This window comes from Gouania willdenowi, chromosome 5 (assembly GCF_900634775.1).
Source record: "Gouania willdenowi chromosome 5, fGouWil2.1, whole genome shotgun sequence".
Taxonomy (NCBI): Eukaryota; Metazoa; Chordata; class Actinopteri; order Blenniiformes; family Gobiesocidae; genus Gouania; species Gouania willdenowi.
In genome coordinates, this window is record NC_041048.1 from 19,991,378 (window position 1) to 20,019,002 (window position 27,625).

The 27,625-nt window shown below is 38.6% G+C and overlaps 1 protein-coding gene across 3 annotated transcripts in view; it reads left to right on the forward strand.

Annotated features, from left to right (window-relative positions):
• Nucleotides 1–27,625, forward strand: part of col7a1 (collagen, type VII, alpha 1) — a 92,452-nt gene that overhangs the window by 46,169 nt on the left and 18,658 nt on the right. For 2 of the 3 annotated variants that reach the window (XM_028447796.1, XM_028447798.1), the window contains exons 63-95: nt 1,862–1,933; nt 2,040–2,084; nt 2,327–2,362; nt 2,666–2,701; nt 6,723–6,827; nt 6,907–6,972; nt 8,485–8,520; nt 8,590–8,625; nt 8,721–8,768; nt 8,852–8,887; nt 10,055–10,180; nt 10,257–10,466; nt 10,532–10,567; nt 10,647–10,691; nt 10,787–10,903; nt 11,003–11,074; nt 12,146–12,190; nt 12,533–12,568; nt 14,515–14,550; nt 15,291–15,335; nt 15,425–15,457; nt 15,539–15,601; nt 15,686–15,721; nt 17,197–17,277; nt 17,390–17,458; nt 22,923–22,958; nt 24,497–24,556; nt 24,639–24,683; nt 24,779–24,814; nt 27,034–27,069; nt 27,151–27,210; nt 27,310–27,435; nt 27,544–27,615. In XM_028447796.1, the coding sequence (XP_028303597.1) occupies nt 1,862–1,933; nt 2,040–2,084; nt 2,327–2,362; nt 2,666–2,701; nt 6,723–6,827; nt 6,907–6,972; nt 8,485–8,520; nt 8,590–8,625; nt 8,721–8,768; nt 8,852–8,887; nt 10,055–10,180; nt 10,257–10,466; nt 10,532–10,567; nt 10,647–10,691; nt 10,787–10,903; nt 11,003–11,074; nt 12,146–12,190; nt 12,533–12,568; nt 14,515–14,550; nt 15,291–15,335; nt 15,425–15,457; nt 15,539–15,601; nt 15,686–15,721; nt 17,197–17,277; nt 17,390–17,458; nt 22,923–22,958; nt 24,497–24,556; nt 24,639–24,683; nt 24,779–24,814; nt 27,034–27,069; nt 27,151–27,210; nt 27,310–27,435; nt 27,544–27,615 (2,037 nt within the window). Of the gene's footprint in view, nt 1–1,861; nt 1,934–2,039; nt 2,085–2,326; nt 2,363–2,665; nt 2,702–6,722; nt 6,828–6,906; nt 6,973–8,484; nt 8,521–8,589; nt 8,626–8,720; nt 8,769–8,851; nt 8,888–10,054; nt 10,181–10,256; nt 10,467–10,531; nt 10,568–10,646; nt 10,692–10,786; nt 10,904–11,002; nt 11,075–12,145; nt 12,191–12,532; nt 12,569–12,857; nt 12,894–14,514; nt 14,551–15,290; nt 15,336–15,424; nt 15,458–15,538; nt 15,602–15,685; nt 15,722–17,196; nt 17,278–17,389; nt 17,459–22,922; nt 22,959–24,496; nt 24,557–24,638; nt 24,684–24,778; nt 24,815–27,033; nt 27,070–27,150; nt 27,211–27,309; nt 27,436–27,543; nt 27,616–27,625 lie in introns of all 3 variants that reach the window. The other variant, XM_028447797.1, reaches the window with a different exon arrangement.

The following is a 27,625-nucleotide window of genomic DNA, read 5'->3' on the forward strand; positions in this document are numbered from 1 at the left end:
TCATCTATAATCTGACTTACTTTCGAGGATTCAAACTCAAAAAGATAAATACAGATGATAGATGTATTTAGTACTTCGTAAAGGTAAATACTGCTGCATGTGATTAAGTTTTAGTTTTAAATTACATGTTTAGAAGTGTTACAGATCTCGTGTATAGTTAGTGGTATGTTATATATAATATAATATAATATATATATATAAGATGTATTTAAATGTAAGGTGGATTTTCATAAATAATGACATAATTGTTAAATTTACAAATGTTACATGTTTTACGATTAGTTAAAAGTTGTTTGTTAGTTGCTAGTAAAATAGGAACATGATGATTTTCTATGAAATTTGCATAAATTAGGAGAAATAAAGTGTTTCATGTTGAAACTTAAACATTTTCTACTTTTTTACGTTACTGCTAGCCTTCTTTATTATCTTAGCCTCTAATTAAAGTGAAACTGTGAACATTTGGTATTTAGGTCGCGCTTTTCTAACTGGTAGCCCGGTAGACTGTATAGTACCTACGAAGTTGCTCACAGTCTCAAAAGGTTGGTGACCCCTGGTCTAGACCTGTGGTTCCCAACCAGGGGTACGTGTACCCTTAGGGGTACTTCAACACACCTCTGGGGGTACACAGAAACAATTGTCAATTTATTTTTCTAAAATTTTTAGACAAATTTCTGATCGCTAACACACATTTTCCTTTTCTATCTATAATCCATTGTGGCACAACTCTTTAAAATACATGAAAAAAGGTGAGAATCAGCACCTAAAATGGTCAAGACATCAGCAAAATATGAGTGAAGCTTTCAGACCAGCCTTCTGACACAAATTAACAAAATAAAAGGGTACTCGCCTTAAGACAGAAAAGTTAAGGGGTACATTGGACAAAAAAGGTTGGGAAACACTGGTCTAGACACTGCCTCAGTTCCTCCTTTACGTAAATCGTTCCATAATCAAACATCACACACATAAGCTGAAACTTTTTATTGTTGTTCTTTTTATTAGGTTTTTTAAAGTTCATCTGCGCTCTGAGATTATAACCGTCATGTTGATAAGTGAAACATTTTTTTTTTAATTTTAACTACCAATAGTTAGCCTGGAACAATTCCAGACTCGACCCCTGTACCAGCGACTAAGATTTAACTGTAACACAGATGGATTTCCACCTGGATATCCATGCTATTAACGAGAAGTACGTTATTGTATGCTTTAAACATAACTTTAATAATCTGAAAATCAACAATATCTTAGAATTTAAGTAGTCTTACTCTTGACTGTTTAAATAACATTTGTATGTACTATATATCCTGCTTTATGAACTAATCTTGTTGCTTTTTTGTAACATGCATATGGGATGTAGTACAGTTTTATAATTGTTTCTCCATATTTTGACAGTATGTTAAATAAGGAAAAAAAATTACGTGAAATACAAAATAAGTAGTGCTGCCTGGTCAAATACCAGTAGATAAGTAGAGCTACTGTATGTGATTTCCAGCTCATCATGATTAAGGGATTCATACAATCAGAATTACAGATTGGATACATTCCAAATATGAAACTTAGTTATAATTGGGTTTCGTCCCATGTGAACATTATCGTTTTGTTTTCATTAGTTGACAAAAATGTCAATACATTTTGAAATAGTTTTTATTCACATTAATTTTTCATTTAGGCAATGAAGTTATTGTCATTATTAAAAAAAAGTAGTTGATAAAATATATGATGAACATTTTTAATCTGCATATAATCACAAACATGCTAATGAGGCTTAAAACTATGATATATTCTACCCCCACTCACCTCTTTAAATGAATCTACCTATGGAGTTTTCTCTTAATACCTGGTGTGTGTTGGATTTGTTTACCAGGGGTTAGCAGGACTAAGAGGAGAGCCGGGTCCAGTGGGACCTGCTGGGCCTACGGGCATTCCTGGAACAGCTGTGAGTACAAAACCTTCACACAAACCTTTGTCACTAAATTGTTTCTTCACTATCCCTCTGAGTGGGTTTATCACCAACGGCTAAAGCGTTGCTGTTGTGTGTTCAGGGTAAAGCTGGAGAGGATGGAAAACCTGGTGCTCCTGGCAAAGCGGTAACTATTCAAGCATTGCACAGAACTGACATATTATTTCATTGTTTTTCACTGATAAATTTAACGCCTCTAACAATAATATTTTCCTTTCCCTGACACACACCGACTCATGTGAATGACATTTTTTTCCAAGTCTGCACCGACTTGCTGTTTTGAGTGTTTCTTAAATGTAATGTTCTCACAGCAGGCCAGCCATTAATCAGTTTTTTCCTGCGGAGTATGTAATGCATTTTGTTTCCCAGGGTGAGGACGGAGAGCCTGGCGAAGACGGGAGAAAGGTCAGTGTTCATTTCATTATATGATCATTAGGCCCTGGCAGAGTAGGAAGCTTCAGATCATTGGAGTGCACCCCAAGCAAGAATATATTTTACGATTAAGATGGACTAATATAATAATAGTATAGTTTACCCATTTTAAAGACAAATTGCCATTTTATCTTGTTGCAATTATAATATTCCGCTGTCCTGTCCTGCCACTGTTTGTGTTAGATGTGCATTCTACTTCTACTTACTGTATATGATAGAGTTGTTTGGTGAATTTACAACAGTGTAAAACCTGACACTGCTGTCTCTTGTCTACAGGGAGACAAAGGAGAAGCTGGAGGCTCAGGAAGAGATGTCAGTCTTTCCACTTTAAATCTTTACAAATCTGTATTTCCTCTTTCTTAGTTCCCAACACTGTTTTTTAATCAGTGCATTTACATGCACACAGCTTTTCTATTTATGCTCACAACTAGGGCTGCCAACTTTGGTCATTTAGTCGACTAATTGGTCGATGCCGTCGTGGTCAAATAAGATTTTCATTGGTCGACCAGCAATGGTATCAGTTTCAATACTGTTTAAAAAAATGCAATGGGCTTGAATAGATGATAAGGATTTAATATCAAATATAATTTATTTAAAGGTAGGGTAGGTGATTTTCAAAAGCTAGCATGATTTTGAATGTAGCCTCCCTGATGGCTCCGCCTTTACCCCCCTCGCCTCACCCCTCTGTGCTCCGTCTCACTCACATGCACGTGCACAGCTGCTGCAGAAGCAGATCTCAGCTCATTGATGTATTGTGTTGAAACTTTGTCTTCTCATGTCTCATTCAGCAGGAAGAGAACACTAAACTTTACCATGATATATGTTAAAAAAAAACCTGACTAAAAACTCTGTTTTAAGCGGTGATGCGCTTTCAATGTGAGCTTGTGCATGTGAGGAATCGAGAACGAGCATGGAGACATGATTGGTTAAAAAAAAAGGTTTTTTTTTTTTCCATTGGTCAAAGTTATTACAGAGTTGCAGCTGCTACAGTTGACAGATTTTCATTGTTCCTTTTTCAGAGCACATAAGATCTTAATTTCTGTCAGGACATAAAGACAATTTCAACCAAAAACTTTAAAAGTGTATCTGGAGGCAGTCGCCTACCCTAGCTTTAATGCCTAAACCTGATTCTATGTCCAGCAACAGCTGTGTGAGTGCGTGCTGTGCAGCAAAACCAAAAAGTGTTGTGCTTCAGCTGTCACTGCACAGTGCGCTGTCATCAGAGCAGATCAGAGCAGAGAGGGAACAAATTAAGAGGGGCTTGAAGCGCAATCATCCACTATTGAATCAATCCTTTTCGGCACAAGAACATGGATTATACTTATATTTGATACGTGGATTATGTAAATAGATCCACTGCTGTCTCTGGCGCCGCGGGGCTCACTACGCACCTGTGTTTGACGTGTGTTTGTTTCCCCGTGCGCTGATCTGATGTTGACATTAACAGTTTATTAATAAAAGCAGGCTTACCACTAAATGAAACGTAAATATATCCTTTGTATGACGGAAAAATAGGTTTTAATTTTCGGTTTTGGGTCCGGCACGTATATAAATACCTAATATCTGCTTGAATAAGATTCATGTCTTAAATGGTCTGTGTTGAAAAGCAAATTGGCATCACAAAATGCCAAAACCAAATATTTGTCTCTCTTTTTCTTTCTCGTCGTCCTCCTCTGCACCTGCTAATTCATTCTTCGTTTTTTCATTTTTCTTTTTTGTTTTGTTTTGTTCGACTAATCGCTGCTTGTGCCATAGTCTTGGTCGACCAAACATTTCCTTGGTTGACTACAGCCCTAGTCACAACAAGTGTTTTTCTTCGTCATCTTCTTTGTGTACATGCAGCCACAGGACAGAAAATCTAACTGACAAAACTCATCTCAATAGGTGGCGCTGTACGAAAAAACATGTCATTTGTGTTTTCAAATCAAGTCCATTTTTATCACGGAGGTTACTAGAATACACCCTGGCAAAGTTCCCTCATCAATATCTAAGCTGTAGGGTGATGTAGTAACCAACTGGTGCCCTGAAGGTGGCAGCACTGCACCTTTGGATGAGAGATCACCCGTGATGGGCAGAGCTCAGAGGGAGAGGAAAGGAGTTTACAAGACAGAAAATGGCGCTACCAGAGTTGATGCTGAAGTTCCCACCAGCTCACAGCAGCATACACTCGACCAGAGCATGTGTGGAACTAAGGGTCATCTCTGCGTGTTGGGAGGAAGTTACGTTTGTGTGATCGACGAGGGGAGCAGATACAAAACATTCCACTGTGAGCAAGATAGCAAAATAATAATAATTTTGCATCTTGTCTGCCATGCTAGAAAACATAAACCCTGTTTTTCCCGGGTTTATACACTCTCCTCTTTCTTTCAAGGAATGATCATAGGGAAAAAGTAGTACATGCGCAGAACGCCGTGTCTGATTCCTAATGAGCCGACCCACTCTCATGAAGTTTGTGACAATGACACGAAATGGACTTTGATTAATTTTGCGTGCCAGTGAACATGATTTGCTATGCAACCATCACGTGTCACACAGTATTCAAACAGGAGAAATCTTTTAGTCAAAACACATTGGCCCTCATTTATCAACCATTCGTACGTTCAGATCTAAGCGTATGACGCAAGCTTCGGTATTTATCAATTGTGATGTGAGCGTAGGCTACGATCAGATCTCACGTCAGGTCTAACCTTGTGTATGTAAATCTGAGTGTGTGGATTTGTGGTTCAGCACAGCCTAATCTTCAGCTGTCATTTAGGCATAAGCAGACACACATTTGGAAGAGATCTGAACAGAGTATTAAACCTAATTAAACAAAGTAAAGCAAATTTTAAAAAGCTCACGTTATTACTTTTTTGATTTTTTTTTCACGGAATACCGTATAACACCGCTGCTAAACTCTGCTACCGAGCAGGAGCGCATTGGTTCACCCAGTGCATACACGTGTCACGCTGCTATGCACTGTGTTGGAGAATGAGGTCCGATTTCCTCCGTGCAGCACATCACTAGGGGCTGTATGGAGGAAATAGGACCTCTTCATGCTTTTAAATAGAAATTGCTTCTTTAGCCTTTACAAATGCAGTACAGTAATCAGTAATGTGATTAAGGATAGGTGAAATTGGCTGAAGGCATAATAAACACAGACAAGGGACAACATATAGTAATTTTAAGGCTTTTTAAAAGTGTTTTGATTGTTAATTTCTTGTAATGTGATATTTATTGTCTAAAGCGTGCAGACTGAGATGAATAAAAATCATATTTCCTTGCATCTCTCCAGGATCTCTGTTTTGAAGTTGCTCTCAGCGCACACAGGGGGGCAGACGTCACCTGCAGGAGCTGATTCTCTTCCACAGAATGTTTAAATGCGTTTCTTAAATTCCAGTTTTTACAAGTTCAAAAAGCTTTGTTTTGCTCCATGCCAATTTTCATCTTGGAAAAGCTTCTTTTCGTGTTTGACCTTTGTGGGCAGGGCCTCCGAAACAGGTTGCCGTGTCATGTTAATGACAATCAAATTCAGCCACCTCATTTATCAACGCCGGATCATTTGTACGTTATTACTGGTCAAATACGAATGTTTCAGGAATCTCACGTTGGTCCTGTTGTACGACCAAATGTGCACTCAAATGTGCACCCGTTTTCATGCAAAGTTGATAAATGAGGGCCTTTGAGTTTTAAAGTTGCGTTCGCAGCAGGAAACAAATGCGGGAGTTGTAGTGGCAAGCACAAAAAGTGAAACTATTATTTTTGTGACAGGATCACGTTTCCCCGTGAGATCGTGTTGATCACGCTGATGTGCCTCCATGCCTGTTTGCATGCATTTGAAAATCCAGTTACTATCCGACTAAGGGAATAAATGGCTCCGTCGGATAAATGGCTTCATTTAAACGCATTGAGTGTTGGTGCAGCAGAGCAGTCACATATCTGCCCTGCTTCACCTTCTTCTCGCGACCCAATTGCACTTTTTCTTCCCACGTTTTTCTCTTGCTTCAGCACGTTCTGCCTCAAATTTTTAGTTATCAGCAGTAGTTTGCTCTGACGTTCACATCACACTCACTCTGTGCTGAATCGATAGGGTTCTGTGAAGCAGCTTTATAAAATCTCTTAATGATCGACCTTAGTCTTGAAAGGAAGAGCCACTTCTGAGCGGTATCCAGAGGAGCACCAAATGTCAGCTCGCTGTTTTCATGTGCAAATTCACATTAATTATCTCAAGAACATCAGTGGAGGCCTGGCGACACCACCTGCTTTCATTCTATAGCTCAGCTTTTGCTGCAGTGCAGGAGGAAGCAACCCTGCGTGAAGTCAACCTCAGCCTTGTATTCACATTGTTTTTCAGGGCCGTGATGGGCCAAAGGGGGACCGTGGTACTGCTGGGTCTGAAGGCCCCTCTGGACCCCCAGGACCCCCTGGACTACCTGGTAGCATTGGCCCTCCCGGACAGGTGTGAATAATGCAGATATTTAAGTCGTCAAATGCCATGTTTGCTATTTTAATCATAAGCTGTTATTCACTGCCCATAGGTTGTTTATATGAAAGGAGTTCCATCTGCACCAATTCCAGGTCCGCCGGGTCCTCCAGGAACACCTGTGAGTGTGAAAGCATGATTGACAGATCAATGTGTCGGCTTCAGTTTTTATTAAACAGACTTTGTTTCTTTAAGAAACATAGTCTCCATGGGTTTTCATCAGAGATGTAGAGTACTAATATACAGTATTCTATTCAAGTAGAAGTACTGTTGCTTGATTGAAATTGTTCTCAAGTACAAGTCAGTGATACATAAAATACTCAAGAAGAGGTAAAAAGTAGCTCAATTAAATAGTACTCAAGGTAATAGTTACTACTAGTTGCTTTATTACACAGTAGTAAATCTTGCCACGGTTCCCTTGCATACAGTAAACATCTCATGTATAAACTATAAAAGAAGATACCAAATCTTAATTTATTTTCCACAAAGGCACCTGTATGAAATAAAAGGTTTGTCAAAATGTACAATTCTTTTTAAGAATAAAATAACAACAATGAATTCAATTCAAAATAAATACATTCTCAGGCTCTAAGTATAGCTAAGTTTATTAACTTTAAAACTGAGAAAATAACCTCCATTCAATGCTGTTTTGTCGCCGTGCATTATGTTTAATCTGGTTGGTTGGCTACGATGTGATGCATTTAATTGTTGTCTGGTCATTTCATTTTTTGTAGTTTCACAATGTCCGTTGATCATTTTAAAACAAAATGTAATAATTTACTCAGTAATGGTTGGGTGTAGAAATGTAACCAATTACTTTATTTCTTTAAACACGTACTTAAAGAGTAACTAAACCCCTGCTTTCTGATGACTTGCCACTCAGGGTGAATTAAAAAAAAATGCCATAGTTATGGGCGGGGCTCCTGACGCAGCAAGACACGCCCACACTCAGGCAGCTGGTCAGTGCTGGCAGTGACAGACGGCTGCATAAGCAGACACACACAGTCACACAGACGCGATATTACTCACAAACAGTCCCTAATCTACTCCCGCCATGAGCCTCAGAACACCACCTCACACACACACACACACAGCAGCGAGAAATACTACATGCACGTTCACGCACACGCAGAGACAGACAGGGATACACACACTATGTGTATGTATATACGTACACACAGAGCTTGATGAACCCTCCAATTAGACTTATGTAGAAGCACAGAGTCAAAAACACTGCAGGGATGCACGTAGCATGGAGTTCCTCATTGAGGCTGTCAATCAATGCTCACTGAGGGCTGTGATTGGAGGAAACCCTCCTCTCAGCTTTTATTAGAGGGGCGGGGCCAACAGTGAAAGTTTACGAAGCATGATAATCCATTTTATAACTATTATTAAAATATTAAAAGTTGGACTAGGATCAATCAACAGCACTACTTAATACCCAAATACATACATATGTATTCAGCAGAAACAAGCGGGTTTGGGGTTTAGTTACTCTTTAAGTACAAGTAAAATGACTGATGTAGAAATATACTCGAAAAAGTACCCATACAAACAACTCCATTACAGTAACGTGAGTACTCCCATTGAGTTAATGTAACCTGGTTTTCTTAAACTTTGTTCTGTTTGTCAGGGTGTCCCGGGAATACCAGGAGCTGTTGGAGTCAGAGTAAGTACAGTAGTATGTTTTTTATTGCCTGTCCATCAGTCAAAATGTAATCTGTTTTTAATTATTCAGGGGGAAAGAGGACCAACTGGCCCAAAAGGTGATGCTGTAAGTCAAACCGTCATCCTGGTTATTTTAAAAATGCAACAATGGCATTTCATTTGTTTTGAAATGATCTCAAGGTTTCCTTTTTTTAATGTTAGGGAGATCCAGGAGAGGACGGGGCACCGGGTAAACCTGGGACAGCAGTGGTATGACATCATCATGATTTTGGATCTTCTCATGTTGGTTTTTTATAGTGTAGTGTTAGACTTTACTTGTTTTCCCTTTTCAGGATGTCCAAAAAGCTCTGGCAGGCTTCGGTATTCAGGTTGGTGCTTTAGTATTTATTCATTGCTTTAGTATTAAAAAATGAGTTTGTCTAGATTATTGATCATGGAGATTCAATTCATATTTGTGTTGAGTTTTTGTTCAGCAGCACATCTAATTTGGAGATAATTATGCGTATTTGCTTGTATTTTATTTCCTGTACAGAATCTTTTTTTTTTTACTCAAAGCTTTTTAGGTCAGACTTCTATAGTAGTGGGTTTACCTTGGGAATGATGATTGATTAAAGTGAGATAACTTGGAGAACAAATCTTTGGAATTAAGGGACTGTTCTTATAACTGCCTGCTGTCTTGCTGCTCATAGTGTTTTTTGGTTTTGTTTAGTTTTTTACCTAACACAATCTCGCGTTAGTTAGCAATTTTACCAATATTTTGCCTCTACCGCATCTGGTTAAATTTTAACTCATGGCTCCTAAACCATTTTTTTCCGTATAATCCAATCCACTTTATTTATAGAGGACAAATTATGAAAAACATCAATAAAACAATGAAATACAACTTACAAGGTAGGACAATATTGTCCAAGTAGGACAATAGATTCACAGAGCAGGCCATTCATAACCAAGTAATAATGAGAGTTAAAACGTTCCAGTGTGGGGGCCATTTTGACGTGGGAGGGGAGCTCGTTCCGTAATTTGGGACGCCCCGGAGCTCATCACTAGATCTCAACACACTTGAATGGGTGTAAAAATGTAAGAGTTCTGTGATGCATTAAAAGCCTTAGGAAAAAATCTTAAAATGAACTGTAGAATGCAGAGTGAGGCACGGACTGGGGTTCTTATGATGATGATTGCGAGTGCTGCTTTGTTAGGGACATATTGTACGTGTGTGAAGGAGGCTTTGTCTCAATGACAACATATAGTGATTTACAGCCATCCACACACATTGAGATAAAATCATTGCAATAACCTTACTTAGTTTTCTCATTTTGTTTGGGATTTGGTGTACATGTATTTTTAGTATTAGTTTCTATTACATACCCTGGAAATTTTTTTGTGGGGGATTAGCCTGAAATATGTAAGTCATATTTCTGCTCTCAGCAGTTGAAAGTAACATTGTTATTATTTATTTATTTATTTATTTATTTATTTATTTATTTATTTATTTGTCATTACTTTTTGCTAGACATGACTTTTTCTTCTTTATTAAGGTGTCTGATCTGAAGGCGGTTGTGGACAGCAAGACCCAAACTCAAATACCAGCTGTGCAAAAGCCAGAGAAAGGTGACAAAGGAGACAGAGGTGAAACTGGGCCACGAGGACCAAGTGGGTTAGATGTAAGTAAGCCCAGTGAACGCCTTCATTAAGACGTTTGCTTTGAAATACTTGCTGAACAAGCAAAACTCTTTTCAGGGAGCCCGTGGGGTTACCGGTGAACGAGGAGCCAAAGGAGATCAAGGAGACCGGGGGCCTTCTGGAACACCTGGGCCCCCAGGACGAGCCATTGGAGAAAGGGGACCTGAAGGACCCCAAGGTCCAGCTGGAGAGCCAGGAAAGCTTGGAAGACCAGGTGTTCCTGGTCGAGCAGGGGAACTGGGCGAGGCTGGGAGACCTGGCGAAAAGGTGAGTAAAAAGTTGGTAAAAGACTTGATGAGACGATGATTGTGTTACTCTTTCCATCATTTCAGGGCGACAGGGGAGAGAAAGGTGACCGAGGAGAATCTGTAAGTCATTTTTTACAATAATGGAATTTCCAAATTGAGAAAATACTTTTTAATCTCTAAGATTGTCTTTGTCTGCTAGGGTCGAGTTGGATTAACGGGACCAGCGGGTCTACCTGGTCTAAAGGTGACCCTGATCTTGTTGTTTATCAACTGTATTTACTCTCAATAAAAAATGAATTGAAGTATATTTGACATTTCTGCTTTTTCTGTTCCTTTTAGGGAGCATCTGCTGATTCAGTTCTTGTTGGTCCCCCGGGCATGAGAGGCCCTCCTGGACTCGCGGGTCCTAAAGGAGACCCTGGGACTCCAGGACCAGCAGGTGCCAAAGGAGACCGAGTATGACCTATGCGCATATTTCACTATTTGATCAACAAAAAGAAGATGAGAATGCAGGATGACAAGAAAAACCTGATCGCTTTTGGGAATGACTTACAGGGTTCAGTGGGAGCACAAGGTTTTAAAGGCGACAGAGGAGAGCCTGGAGACAAAGGACGGGATGGCTCACAGGTGAGTCTCAAAGTCTGATATACCTTAGAAAAGTCAGGCTGGAGGTTTGCATTGAAAACAAGAGCAGTCAGAGAGTCCAGATATTCACAGTTATCTGGATCAATAATCCCAATCAGGTCACATCATCATTCACACTTAAAGGCTTGTAAGAATTAATAACGAACATTTTTTTAGGATGCCCATTTTCTTGAAAAATCTCAATGAAATGCACAATCCTGAACAGATCCTGAAGAAACTCAATAGGGTAGCCGAAGAAAATAACCCAACATAACTGAGTCCAATTTTATGGACAAATTACGAACTCAGATACATTTTTGAACATTTGCCAATGATGAGAGATAGTTTAAAATCATATATTTAATAAGTGTATTGATCCAGTTCCCCTCTGAAATTCAATGGAATCTTCCGTGAGGTCTATCTTTGGTGGAAATTTTGTCAAAATGTGTGTTGGTATTTTTTATAATCCTGCTAACAGATAAACAAACAAATACAAGTGTTATGACCTGACTTGGTGAAGGTTATAACACTTACACATTATAGATGCTTTGTATTTCTTAACGTTAACTTAAAATCTTTCCCATGTACCCCAACACTTATTAACAGCCTTAAAAACGCAAGTGTGATCTCCAGTTTAAAAACAAAAAAATAAAATAGATTTTATAGATGCAAAAATAAAACTATTATCTATTATTAAACTGGGCTTAAGATGAATGGGTTTAAGGATGAACAAACAATTTTACATATGGATGAGGGAAGCAAGATACCACTCAGGTTTGAGTTGATACGAGTATGCAAATAAAGATGCAATGATTATCTAAATGAAACACAGTTTTGATCATAGTGTTCTTTTATTTGACTTTTATTGTCACTCTCATAAACCATTAAGTGTTTCCACACAGTCAAAATTGTTTTTTCACAACCAAACCTCCTCATTGACAACTCAAATGTAATGGGTTTAGTTACAGTTACATCAGTGGTATCATTACCAGTATCAGCCCATTCCTTATACAGTCTACTGGTAAATTATCTGTAATATGCTCTGATAAAGGCTGTGTTTATATTTGTTGACAGGGAATACCTGGAGAACAGGGAAAACCTGGACAAGACGGTAAACCGGTAGGTAGTGTAAGAATATGGATTGATGTAAGAATTACATAGGTTTTGATGAGAACATATTGTTTAAATAATGTGTGTGCATGAATGTAGATTTTTTTTCTTTTAGCAACTTGTGGCAAGTAAGTTTTTATTTTTAATTAAATTTCACACAGGAATCATTGACATTATGTGTATGTAAAAAGCCTGAATTGTCCCTTTCTTCTAATGTTGTTTATTTTTTTTATTTATTTATTAATTTATCCTCACACTTTAAATGTATAAAAGTAAAATGTGCAAACAGAAGAAAGAGAATTGAAGATCTTGTTCACATCCTTTATTTTCCTTCCCTGCACATTGGAGCAGGGCGCAACAGGGCCCGCTGGTCTTCGAGGCCAACCAGTGAGTAACCAGTGGCCCAGCGAGCTTTTAAGCATGACCTGCCGAGACGAAACCCTGGGTGGGCTGCGAACAAAAACCCAGTGGCGCTTTAACTTCCCCTGGGCCGAAGCTTCTGAAATACTTAAACTGCTCACTCTCTAACTTCCGCTCTTTTTTTCCTCTGCTTTTTCCTTTTCTGTTTTGTTGGTTTTCTTCGTTTCAACACTGTTCCCTCACCCAACTGCGAACCCCACCCCCACCCCCACCCTTCTGCCTCCTTCTTTCTTTTGCTGCCTCCCATCCTTTCCAGGGCACGTCTGGGTTCCCTGGAGTGCTGGGAAGACCGGTAGGTTTGCTGCTGCTGTCTGGTACGCTTGAGCTCTGTAGGAGGGAGGGTTGGGAGGAAATGTCCCCATGGTTTCAAAAACCCGTGGGAGTGTATCAAGACTGATGAGTCACCAGCTTAGACATGATTTAGCTCCAAGGATAAGAGAGGAGCAGGATAAGACATCATCACGCACAGAACGAACATTGTGTTTCTGAACAAATGAAAACAAGTTTCCTAAACTCCTGACCTATAGCACTCAACTGCACACAAAGAGTAGGGAACCAGGGGTGGACTGGGACAAAAATTCAACCCTGGCATTTTTTGTCCATACCAGCCCACTACATTATCAGCGACACCATGTAGAAAAGAGGGATACTTTTTAACCCTTTTCTTTTAATCTATTTCCTTTGGCCATTTTGCAACTTCCTTTGTCCCATTTTTTCCACTTTTCAAAAAAGTTCTGACATTTTTTTTAGACTCTAGCTACCTTTGGCCAATAAGTATTCCTTTTTTCTATTTTGTGTCCATTTCTTTTTGACACTTTTATCATATTTTTGTCCTTTCTATAATTCTTTTGGCCACTTTTCATCCAAATAAACTAACTTTCGCCCAATAAATACCACTTGTTTTCTTTTTCCCTACATTTTGCCTCTTTTTGTTCCACTTTTTCACTATTGTTTGCCATATTTTGCCCATTGAAGCTACCCTTTACCATTACATACCACCTGGTTCCTCTTTTTTTTTTGTAAATTTTTTGTCCCCATTTTTCTTGCCACGTTTATGACACTTTTGGACCATTTTTGGCCACTTGTTACCATGTCTGCCTCCACTCTATAAACAAAACCCCCCCAAAAACAAAGTGGACCGGGCCGGCCCACTTTTGGTTGACGGCCCACCGAGACGATGCCAGATGGCCAGTCCACCCCTGATAGGAACATAAAAAGCTGCTGTTGTTGTGAGTCTGCTGGTTGTGCATGCAGCCCTCACCTGCTGTCTACTGCGCTCTCACCCCACGCAAGTGCCTGTTGACAATAATGTCATTGTTATTTTGTACTTATTTCGTCCATTTTTAAAAAGATATCCACACCTGTTATGGCTCTCAGAGGTGAAATATTAGCAGTCTGTCAGTGTAAAAAAGAATGTAGTTTTCTACTCATAATTAATCTATTATTTATGTGAAGACACTAGAACACTTATGTCTTCACAACATTTAAAGAACATTTGAAATTATTTTAAACCGTAAAAAATTTTTTTTTTTAAAATTCATGTATAGGTAAGATTGGGAATATTTTTAACACCTCTGCTTTTAAAATACCTTATGTAGCACAGCATCGTTCAGCTCTGTCCACGCTGCTCTCGCTGAATCTCTCGGTTCAGCAAGTATTTGACAGGCCATCATGGTTTGAGGCCAAGTTTCTATCAAATCTACACATTATCTTCAAGCCGTACCATTCAAATAGCTTTTTCATCTCCGTTAGATTACAATCAGTCAAAGCTCCAAGCAGAAAAGCGCAGGCATTATTGCTGTTCCTGTGTAACACCCTGCAGAGTTATGGATATTAAAACCACTCTGGTGTTATATTAACATACTGTTCATGTGAAGTGTGCAGTGCCTCACGTTATATTGGTTTTGTTTTAGGGGAATCCAGGAGAGCCTGGCGTCAGAGGACCAACAGTGAGTATGATATACTGTACATACACTGACTGGACAAAAAAAATGGCTACCACCTTGATTTAACTAAGCAAAGGAAACAGCCTCTCCACTGGCAACAAGTTATTTAACGCCAACTGATGCAGTTAGTAAGTTCTCATTAATCAACCATAGGGAAAGACACTTCCTGTGGTTGTGGATGAGATGTTAAACTGAAAGGTCAAATTATTGGCACGCGTCAAGCAGAGAAAACATCTGAGGTAATTAGGAGGATTAAGAACTGTCCAATGTAATATTAAAAACTGTAAGGACAGTATGGAAAACATCATCTTAAGAGAGGAATGTGGTCAGAAAAAAATGTTGATTTATTGTGACCGAATAAAGATGACATCAAATGATAGAAAAAAACGCAATAGGAATCAGACTATGCTTTATAGTGACATTAAGAGATATTCCACACCCACATTGTGCAGAGAACTGTGCTGTGTAGTGTGCTCATTAGTAAAAGAACTGACCTTTGGGATGATGTGCTGGAGAAGACTTGCGCAGTGACAACTTTGGACAGGAATAGATGTTGTGACATTGAAGAAGCTTGTGGAAACAATGCAATAGCAAATGAGTGTCGTAACCCAAGCTAAAGGCAATCAAACATTAGTGTGTGACCTTTTTTTTTTGGATGAGCAGTGTGTGTACACATAAATACACATTACTTAAAGCAAATGATGTCTCAGGTAAAATGCTGACATTGTGTACTTTTTTAATAGGGACCCATGGGACCTAATGGGCTGCCAGGTCCGTCCGGTGTAAAGGTGTGGTTGTCAATATACTGTATTAGAAAAATAAAGTACTGAATTAATTAAAAAAAACATGGATTATTCTTAAATTTTGTATTTCTCAGGGTAATCAAGGAGAGGCTGGTGTTGGTGTCCAGGTGAGTTTAGATGACATTTCACATTAATCTTTATGATGGAATAGTGGAGCAATGTGTGAGGTTGGGCTTGTGTCTCTTCAGGGTCCTCCCGGAGCCCAGGGAAGCACAGGTCTGCCAGGACCCCCAGGTCCCCCTGGAGCTGTGGTACATTTTCCCATATATTTGAAAACAACTTTCATGTTTCCCTGTGAAATTCATTTTCTCACTATGTGTTTGTTCTCCTTGCAGGGTCCACAGGGTCCTCCGGGTCTGTCGGGGCAGGTGGTGAGTCAGTGTGGAGTTTGTATTCACCAGCTGCTGGTGCTGCATGGTTGATGTTTAATTCAATAAAAGTAGATATACAGTAGGCTGTAGTTATCTTTAATGGATTCTGTCATAGATGTCCTGTTTTTGCTTAGAAAATTGTTGCAACATGTAAAAAACAAAATATTTGCAGTTGTAAATGTTGTCTTATTACTCATATGCAATGTCATATGAACTTTGGGGAACCAATTTTAAAACCATAATAAATGATATTGTTTTATTGCGAAACACGCCATACGATTGATATACAAAGCAGGATATTATGGCCACACACATCCATTATTTGTTAAATCAAAACTTATGAAGTTTAAAGATATTATAAAATAACACAGATAATGTCCAAAGCAAAACTAAATAGTCTTCCAGAAGGCGTTCAAAAATACTTCTCACTACAGACCTGCAAATACAGCCCAAGAGATCTATTTATATTTATTTTATTTGTTGGAATAATGTTGATAAAGAAATAAAATGAGTGATACACTATTTAATTTCTAAAAGAAAATGTCAATATATTTTAGAAAGTTAGTGCTTTGTAAAATTTTGTATATATATATATATATATAATTTTATTTTTTTATTTTTCTTAGCATTATATTAAAAAAGGAAACTCAAATGTACTTGCTGAATGTGAATGCTTGCATTTCTTATGTGTTTATTATTGGAAAAGGTAACTTGAATGAATAATTTATTCTGGGCATATAAATCATTTTTGCTTCTGCCTGTTTCAGTCTTGTTTTATATTTTTAAATTGTGATTTTTGTTTGAATATTTTTTTTGTAAGATTAACACATACAAATAAACTAAACTAAAACCAAACTAAACGTATCCTCGCAAAAATGCATTTTAACAGAATAAGGTTACTATGTTGTTCCTGTTACCTTTTCTTAAACTAAAGTGAAAACTACCTTCACATCAAACCATCTTCACTGATTAAAAGCAGCAGATAAACTGATGACAGCACTGAGAATAGGTCTGAGGGTTCACACTGTTGTGTTGTTTTTAATAGGGATGTCCCGATACAACTGTTTCATTTCCGATATGATCCAGCCTTGCGTATCGGCCGATACCGATATTGATCCGATATCAGCGTGAATCATACATACTTTTATTATTTCTTCTTTTTTTTTTCCTTTAATAAAAAAATTATAATTACTTATTTTGTAGTGTGGAATATTAGAAAAGGCTTGATCAAGTGATGTTATTCAAACAGAGAACAATAGTCAGTAACAAAAACTGACCCATTTATTATTAACCAATTGGTTACATGAATTTTAACCTTCAACATAATATCTACAATTGAATAAAATAAATAAAAAATGAATTGGAAAAAAAAAATTGGTGATTTTTTAATCCGATATTTGTTTTCAGGCTGATATCGAGATCGGGACACCCCTAGTTTTGAATCACATTTACTAAAACAACACGCTCCTTCTCAGGGTGAGTCAGGTAAACCAGGAGTCCCTGGTAGAGATGGAGTGCCCGGCAAAGATGGAATACCTGGATTAAGTGGGAAGCAGGTCTGTATGTGTGTTTTCAGATGCTCTGGTGTTACGTGTGAGCCTTGTTTAGCTGTGGTTGATTGCTTTTACTGAGTTCACACCAGGGTTAACTGTGTTATTTGCTGGTCAGGGCATCGCTGGACCTCCCGGCCAACTTGGTCTAAAGGGAGAGCAGGGAGACAGCGGTCCTCCAGGGAAGGTAAGGACATCCTGTGGCTTGAGTCTGAAAAGGACAGCAATGCAGTTGATTGGGATGTGATTATATTGGATGCCATTACAGCCACAGGTTGAACTCCCACGGGGAAAATGAAATAGGATGCCATTTCTAGCAAACAGTTCCCTCTGAGCCAAAGCTCTGGGGGTTCCTGTCCCAAATCGTCTTTCAGTGTCAGACCGCTGTTGCTGCAGCAGATAGTTTCTTCAGCAATTTCTGCTCTTTTCAAAGTTTGCTACAAGTCTGCTCATGATTTATTGGGTGCAAGTGGCTGTCACGACAAATTCAGATGCTTCGGCTCTGATAACGTTTACCTGCCTTCAACCGCGGGGCAGGGAACTAACAAAATAGCAAGAAATGCCAACATAAGGAACTCCACTTATCTACATGTGCAGTATGAATATTGGACCTTGCAGTGCAGCTATTTGGGTGATGTAATGTGGAAATGGGATTAGTACATTTGGAAGAATAACAAAACGGATCAGTTTTGTTCCATCCTGTAACTGTAACAATAATAAGGTTGTCTTTTTTAGCAATCTATTATTGAATATCTTCTAAATTTCTAAATAAGCCACACATAATGTGAATTACATAGAAATCTAAAGGAATCAATATCCTGCATGAACTTTGGGGTTAATATTTAGTTGAGGATTTTCTGGTGCCTCTCAACTTCCTGCATCTGTTGTGGTTCTTTAACAGATACGTATCTCTGAGTCAGACGAGGAATATTGATTGTGATTGAAGTGCAGATTTCCTGTCTGTCAAAGAAACCGTCTTGTGCAGTATTTGTTTGCTGCTATAGAAAAAGAACAACCTCCTAGAATGAAAAAAAAAAAAAATCAAACCAGGAATGTGAAATATTGTGAAATCCTTGCACATGAAGCACACAAAGCTTTCGATTTCATTTTTGCGGATGACAGTTTTACCTAAATTGTATCTTCATTTTCACGTATTTTCATTTTGTTTTACGTATTTACTCACGTATATATGTGTATTTTTTTTTATAAATCTTGTTACAGCTGGCTCAACACCAAACATAACAATGGACACAGAACCAGGAAAGAGTTGAAAGTCAGATTACCAGATCAAGAGCAGGATCACCACCGCACTGACAAACACAAAAGCAAAAATACACACAGAGGATGTAGCAATCATTACCTGTGCATGTTGTATCCGTGTCAGCTCTCATGATCAGCACCATGTGAAACTAGTCACATTGGATTGTCGTCATGCACATGTCGGGTGGCATTTTCCCCCTGGGAATCACTAGAATGTGATGATCTCTGTCCTCAAAAGCATTGCCCCTGTCCGGCTCCAACAAATAACCATTCACACCCTTTCCATCAGAGTCACAGCCTTATTTTTAACTTGTAAAGCACTGTCCACCTCCAGACACGTCCACATCACAACCAGCCTTTTGTTTACTGGTAAAAAAAATGGTTGATGTTTTAAACATGACAGCTACACTTTAATGAGGAGCCCTTTAACAGAAACATAGCTGGGCAAAAATGCTAAATCAATGACTGCAGTCCTTAAAAAAAAAAAGCTATTGACTTCTGACTTGTTTCTGGCTGGTGCAGACCAAATATCCCTTTCAGATGGCCCACTTCTCTTGTAGTAGCGATAAATTGTCTGTAATTATAGGAGCTGATATTTAGCATCTTCAGGTTTACATCTTATTTCGATCTGCTCAGCTGCAAAGGGGATAGGTAGCAAAAGTACCTTTTTATTTATAATGATAAATATATAAATTAAATGTACTTATGTGTTTTTTTTTACCTGATTTCTTCTTTTTCATGTGTAAAGTTGCACAGTGTGACAGTTAGTTGTACAATTGTGCAAAAACGTGAGCAAATGTCACTGCATGCACTAATATGAGTTACGGTTAATCATGCAATCAGGATTGGGTCTGTCAAACCTGCAAAATAAGCAAACATTAACAAGTTATTTAACATGTTTGTCTCTAATGAATATGCAATCCTGGTGGATAAGCATTGGCGCACTAAATAAAGGAAATGCAAAAGATTGATTTAAAGGCAACAGAGAGGAAAGATCTTTTCTGCTTCAGTCAACATTTTTAAATGAATGAATTAAAAACAAATTAACAAAACATTTCTTATCAACCACTTTTTCCTTGTTCTTCTTTCTACTGTCTCTTGTTGTTTTCCCTTCATGACTTTATCACAGACAGCCTCTAATATTGTCTCTTCTTATTTTTACATGTTGCCCTTTTGAAATATCCAGGCTTCACTTTCTGTTAGGAAAATGTTATTCTTCCGAGTTCTACCCTGCACCGGCCGAATACACAGAGCGCTGACATCATTACCAACCTCCATCTCAATCAGCATGGACATTTTTTTTTTTGCAAAATCAAAACATAATGGAAGGCATGTTTTCCCTATACCTCCCGTTTAAGGGTGTGCATCTACGATACAATACACATTGCGTTATATCAATAATTACAGTACAAAATGCTATGAAATACAATTGATTTAATTTTTTTTTAACTCGCAAGAACAACTTAATGGTAACTAACTGTAGCTAAAGTGGTTTACTGTTTAATTACATTTTTCAATAAAGTTAAATTTTTGCTTCTACAACAGATTCTGATTCTGTTAAGTTCTTAAATGCTTAAGAAGTCACTGACACCAAGTGACTGTGTGTTTACGTGCTATGTATATGTTAGTGCAATTAAAAAACATTTTGTTAAAAAACATAATTAAAAAAAATACGATAATCGCGGGGAAATATTGTGATATATCGGCGAATTCATTTTTTCTTACACCCTTACCTGCCGTATCTATTTCATGTGACGTTGTAACATTCAATATGTATATTTAAACTCTTCCACTAATACCGCAAATATTTTGTATTGCATGTGTGGTCAATCTCTTCCTACTCCAGTTTACCAGCACAAATCCCTAATATAAACAGGGCGGTTTGCACCACTTTTTAACCTTTTATCAACAATGGCAATCTTATAAGTGCAACATGCAAACAGAGAGCACGTGCATTTTATTAGCATACGCACCCAATTTAGTGCTTTTTATTTGGTCTTTTAGTAAATCATGGCCAAAGTCTGCAAACAAAAAAACCTGCAAAAACCTGCATTTCAAATAGGCCCTAAAGTATAAAGTTGCATTTGAAATTTGCAACAATAACGTATTGCTTCAATGTCAGTGTAAACAAAATTGTCAGTGTGAGCAATATGAATTTAAAATAGTAGTAAATGATGCCATTCAGTCATAGACACATTCTTTGACCATTGTCAGGGGCGTATTTGTGGTTCCCACCTCCGGTAAAATGTCCCTGGAGAAAAGACAGATTTTCCTTCTGGATTACTCAGTATTCCAAAACCACTCCCCCTGTCTGCCATGTTGACGAGTAGTGACAAATGTTGTGACCAGAAAGCTCTCAGCCATTGCTGACAGCTTCAGGTTCAGCACCTCGGACAGAGCTGCAGTGGCTCTGTCACCGTTATCAGCAGTTTGATAAATAACCACACCACGTTTGTCCATCTGCTCAGGCTTTTCCTCACTGCACCGTGTGTTGGTGCAAGCACACACACACACACACACACACAGACAGACATGCTAGTGAATGCTTGATGCATGCAAATACACACACACACACACACACACACACACATGCTAGTGAATGCTTGATGCATGCAAATACACACACGCGCACACACACACGCACGCACGCACGCACGCACGCACACACACACACACACACACACACACACACACACACACACACACACACACACACACACACACACACACACACACACACACACACACACACACACACACACACACACACACACTCCTGCCCAGTTGGTATCATGCTTCTTTAACCCTGTGCAGGTTTTAGGGAGATTTGGGTCCAGATGTTAAAAGTATTTTTCTTGAAAATGTGGAAAAGACTGAAATTCTACATGTTGTGCAAAAAAATTTGGAACAAACATTTAAGTGATCATGTAGACATGAATATGACATTAGTCAAGAACATCATGGATGTAGTTATTGAACCATTTACATATAATTGTAATCCGTCAGGAATAAGAGGGTTACTTCCAGATAACATGAAAACAGCTAAAAAAAAAAAATTACTTTAGTTTAGACCACTTCAAACCTCAGCCAAGGACAAATATCCTATTTTCCAGTTATTGCCAGTTATCCGAACCAGTGATCCTGATCATGATACAATGATCATTCACACAAGCACATAGCTGTTCTGTCTTTTGCTCAAAACAGAAAGTGAAATGGAATTTGTAACTAGTAATGTAATGCCAAAGTCACCAGCAGGAGTTGTAGAACCAGCTCAAAGAGCTGAACATTGGAATTTATTGATTATTCAAACCAAGACCAGAATCAGTAAATTGATCCGGATCCATACATTTTAGAAAAGTTGTTTGTGACCAGGTTGAATAATTTCCTCAGTAGATATAACATTTTAAGCAACAACCAGGATGGAAGAACTCAACTACAACAGGTGCAATAGACAAAAAATAATTCTGAGTCAGAATATTTGTGGACTAACAAAAAGCATTTGATACATTGTAACATGCAATATTACTGGATAATCTGTATAAGTACAGCATCAAAGATTGGCATATCAATGAGTTAACAGTTATTTGAAGGAGAGGAGGAGGTGATTTCATGTAGTAAAGGAAACTTATCAGTTGAAACACGGACATTTCCATGAAACCTAACTTGAGTACGGCAGCCCGCCTACCTGCCCGTTCTGATTGGCAGAGTTGTCTGAAGGGCATCCTCATCAGCCTATGTTAGGCTGCGACATTTGTCTGGATTTTTCTTAGAAAATTGCTAAAATATTGTAAAGCGGCCAATAATTCTGGTAAAACATCTTGTGTTGATGGGAAAATGTTAGACTCCAGTGTAAACAGCTTGGTTTGGCTCAAGTTTTAGGTTTATTTGTTGACGGTTTTTCAACAAAGTATGAACACTAATGCAAGTATAAAGTAATTCAGATTTAAAGGTTTTTAAATTGATGTTACCTTTAGTACAAAATGTTCTTTTTCAAAGTATTTTCCTATTCATATCAATGCTTCTGTCTTTGCTACATGTGGTTATAACTTCTATAACTTCTTTGTCCGATCCCTCCTCTGCAGAGCGTTTGTTTTAGTTGGACCAAAATAGAAAATTATCCACTGTTAGTTCACTTGCCTCAGGCAAGAAATTCTAGGACTGTGAAAAATGCTTGTAATTCCAACTCTGTGAATCAGGGCAATCATTAAGTAGTGAATGCTAAAGACACGAAAGCTCTCGATATTTCAGAGCTGGGAAAGATAATGATTGCAACGTTGTGCCACTCAATGCTGGAGCTTTTAAGTACCCATTTACTGTGTTACATGAACATTATAAGCACTGTGCCTCACTGATAATTAGCTATATGCTTTCCATTTTCTACACTTTCACAGGCTGTAGCTGGACCTCCGGGAGCCAAAGGAGAACGGGTGAGTTACTGAGATCAGCGTTAACGTGGAATGACCTGCTACGATTGAATTTGGTACATATTTAATATTTCCAAATATGGAACGATCGACAGCTAAATTCAGTCCCGAGGCTCATTTGCAGTGTGGTGTTATTCACATCAATACACAAACAATAGGAATAGAAGATAAGAAAACATACAAATGCAATAGAGAACATGTTGCAGACTATACTACATATAACAGGTTAAATATTAGGGAACCATAGGATAGATTAAGTTTATATCTTTGAGTACTGAGTGCTTAAGATGAATTAGTGCTTTGGTGCCAAGCCCAGGAACAAGTCGACATGAAAGAAATTATGAAAAAGGACAAACACCTTTATTTTTTGAGAAAATAGTGATTTTTTTTTGCTAAATATACTAGTTGAAGTTATAAAGAAAGCACTCCATGCTTCAAATAACCATATCATAGGTTGAGGGTGTGGAATTCCAACACCTGATTAACATACTGATTTTCTTTGGCTCTACAAACACATTTGTTGTTGGTTTGGGACAATAAACTTCACGTTGAAGTAAAACATGTGGCTACTTAGACATCTATTCTGATTATGAGTCGGACAAACGTTCATAAATTTCAGTCATCATTTAAAACACTCACCAGAGTCGCTCGCTGAAGACACATTGCTCCCAGGTAGAGAACACTTCAGCTCATTCGATAAAGGCGATACAAGCACCTCCTTAAAGTGAAACTGTTTCTGAAGGCTTGTGCTGCGCTTCAATTCACCTATATACTGAACATAAATACATTAATTGTGGATAAATGGCATTAAAATGGTTCAAACAGCTTTTCACAACCATTGCTGGGGGGTTGGGTTAATGCAAATGTGCAGCCTTTTTTTCTGACGAAAACTTCACAATCTTTAAGCACCGTTTTCTCCGTTGTGCACTTTGGAGAGTGACAACATTTAAACGGCCATAACTTCTTCAAATTACACTATATATGATTTCTATGTGTGTGATACCATTGAAAATTGTAGAATTCACAATTTAAGATTAAAGATTAAGATTAAATCGGGGCTTTCGCCTTTAATTGGCCATGTAATGTTATTACATTAATGGAATTTGTCCTCGGCATTTAACCCATCCCTGAGGAGCAGTGGGCAGCCATTTTGCGGCGCCTGGGGAGCAGTTCGGGGTTAAGGGACTTGCTCAACATCCCACAGTGATGGCCCAGGTGAGGCTTGAACCGGCAACCCTCCGATTACAAGCCCAGTGTCCTTAACCACCATGTAAGAGTATGTAAATGCTCTCATGGCCTGTCACGTTTTTTAGGACTATTGCTTTTTTATTAGTTTCTCTAACTGTCCCTTCAACAGTAGCTGGTGTAGATGGGCGGGATGAGGGGGCGAAAGAACAACCTAAAATGAAAACAAGCCCTTACCTCAGAAACTGTCTAAATGCCTGGTAGTTGGGGACCGTCAGCCAAAGCAAGAATGTGGAATAAAAGTTACTGAGTGACACTCACACACTGACAAGATTATTCTAATGCATCTAATGCAGGGTTTTCCTGGTCAAACACTGCCAGGTGTGGCTGGAGAGCAAGGACTGGCTGGAGAAAAGGTGAGACTTAAATATAGGTCTGGAATTGTTGAGAGCACTAACATGTATATGCCTATGATTTAATAGCATATACTGTATTTAGGGTAACAAAGGAGACAAGGGTGCTCCTGGCATCAAAGGTGAAAGAGTGAGTATCATCAACAAGCAGAGCCACATATATATATACAGTACATACTGGTAAACATGTTACTAATCCCATGCTGGTTTGTCTTGTAACACAAGGGGTTCGCTGGTGAGCCGGGCGAAGCTGGAGAGGATGTAAGTCAGCATCAGTATTCTGTAATCTATTGTCTCAATATAAATTATGTTGTTATGGCTGAGGTTTAACACAAATAAAGCTGAACTTTTAGTTAAACAATAAACTAGTTGCCAGGTTGTGGTGAGGAGGACGCAGTTGCAGAAAAGTGAGGCAGAAGGCAGGATGTGCAAAAAACAAAAATCCATTTGATTGAAAATTAAACTGCAAAAATACTGGCCAACAAAAAGTAATAAACCAAAACCGATAAAGAACTGATTGACAAAGGTTTAAACAGGAGGCTGACAGGACTGAAGGGATAGCAACTCAGGATTGCGCACACTTCATTCAGCTGGATCAAACTTCCTCATTATTTAGGGCCGTGGTTCATTAGGATAAACATGTCCTCAATAAGAGCTCATTCAGCATCTCAAAAAGACAACCACCATGATAACCACCATGGATATTAATCCACTGATCGCTTGTTACCAGGCTGTGTACCTTAGTTACATTAAAGCTGCTATCCGGAGTTTCTGAGAGAATGTCTTGATGTCTCGCCCTCAACAGCTCTACTTCCTACCCTGTCTCTGTCAATCTACCAGAAGCTACACCTCTACGTTTGTGCACACACATTACAAAACATAACATAGTCGCATAACTACAAAAACTACACATTTATTGTTAGAGTGCCATAACTTTTGATTAAAACATGTTTATTACATGTCCATGAGAAATGTTGCCAAATCCTGGTCCGTTCGGAATCCTTTTAAAAGCAGAAAGTCCCTCCACCTTTGAGAAGCAGCTTCGAGATGAATTCTGTTTTTAGTAGAAGCGCTATACTGTGCGTTGGCAATCGAGGAATGGGTAACTGGAGTTTCGGAGCGCTCCTCCATGGCTCAGTGATACCTGTTTTCTGTCGTAACGGTGCACGTGCATTCACTTTGATTGACAGTTGCCCACTCCAGGATGTCAAAGCCTATTGGCTGGGCGAAGCCAGTGCTTTCTTGCATTTGTACAGGGGTCTATGGATGAAGGCGGGACTTATATACATTAAGGTATATGAATGACAACTGGCAGCAGACCATAGTAAAAGACGAGTAAGGTATTTTTTAGCATTTCAAAAGAATGATACATTAACATAGATTTCTCAAAAACTCCAGATATCAGCTTTAAGTTAGAGAGAAATTTACAGATTAAATTTTCTTGCATTTATAGCTCACTAACACACAGTGACAGAAGCTCAATCCACACCTCTCTGTACTCAGTGTAAGATAAAGTACTACAGAGATTTTTTTAATATTAGAGTCTGTCTGCTGAGCCTAAAAGATCCGCTGATGTCAATGAGCAGCGGATCAAAAGCAGAGTGTCCAGGCAGCATCTACAAAGGAGAACATTGAAAATAACTTATGTTGCTCTTTTACGTGAAATGTTTACCAGATTATACCTCAACAGCTATTCTAGATTAAAAAAAATGCCTTCAGGACATCTTAATGAATATTTATGTGTAAATAACTGTCACTATCCTGGTAGGGTGTCTGGCATAAAACAGGTATGGCATAGTCATACAGGGAATGTTTTGCAAATTTCAGTCCTTTTCTCCACATCAATATCCATCCATTTTCTAACCCACTTGCTCCTTTCCAGGGTCTGCTGGCACCAGTCCCTTTTCTCCACATCTAATACCAAAATTTATTTATCCAACTTTAGATGATGTATTTAGTCTTGTTTTATCAGCATTTTCCATTACTCTATTTTAAAGTTTTCATTTTTTTACGTGATAATTTAACATCCTTTAAGTGTAAGTACACCCTAAAACCACTTTTTTTTCCTGATGAATACATATAAGATTAGGTATGAAGTAATGTAGTTTATTGATCTTAGTCCCACTGTTCACATTTTAGTCTAAGTATTTAAATGTAGCGTTTTTAGTTGTAAAATGTCAGAGATGACTGCTCTCTATGGGTTGAATGCAGGCTATTTGCAATTCAATTTTTGTATTGGCTGAGATTAGATCAGTGATGTCTTTTTAGATCAGTGATGTCACTAAGGGTCACTGATGGCCCCGCCCCTCCTATAAAAGATGGGAGGAGGGACTAGGTTTGACAGATCATGTCTTTTCTGGCCTTTAATCTGTCTAATTGAAACTTATAATAAAAATAATTGAATTTTAGGTAGTTTTCTGTAAAAACTAGATAATTGGGGCTTACCCTAGGATTGTGATATATTGTGTTTTTTCATCAAGGGGCCACAGGGAACTTCTGGACCAAAAGGAGACAAGGTGACCTTCCTTGATATCTTTTTCTCAATCTGCATAAATTCAAACCAACCCCACAGTGACAAATATGACAAACTGTTGCAGGGAGAAAAGGGCATTGGGTTTGCAGGTTCTCCTGGTCGAGATGGACCTCAAGGTTTGAAGGTGATTAATAGGCCTCACGGCAGCACACAGAGGCATTATTATCATCACCCAGATTGTTGTTCATGGACATCAGTACATATAAAACTGTGACTGCTTTAGGGGGATTCTGGTCTTCCTGGAGCAGCTGGTCCTCCAGGTCTCCAGGGAAAGGCAGGGGCAGTTGGTCCACCTGGTATAAGAGGTGAAGTTGGACAACCAGGACCTCCTGGACCTCCTGGAGACAGGGTTAGTGAAGCAATTGATAATGACAAAACAGTTTCCTCTGTGTACTTTTTTAAACATCCATTAATTGTTTTCTGTTTTTTTGTTTTTTTAATTATTGTTTTTATTCAGGGACTCCAAGGCTTTGCAGGCCGCGCTGGAAATGTTGGTCCTCCTGGTCCTGCTGGACCACCCGGAGAGAATGTGCGTTCCT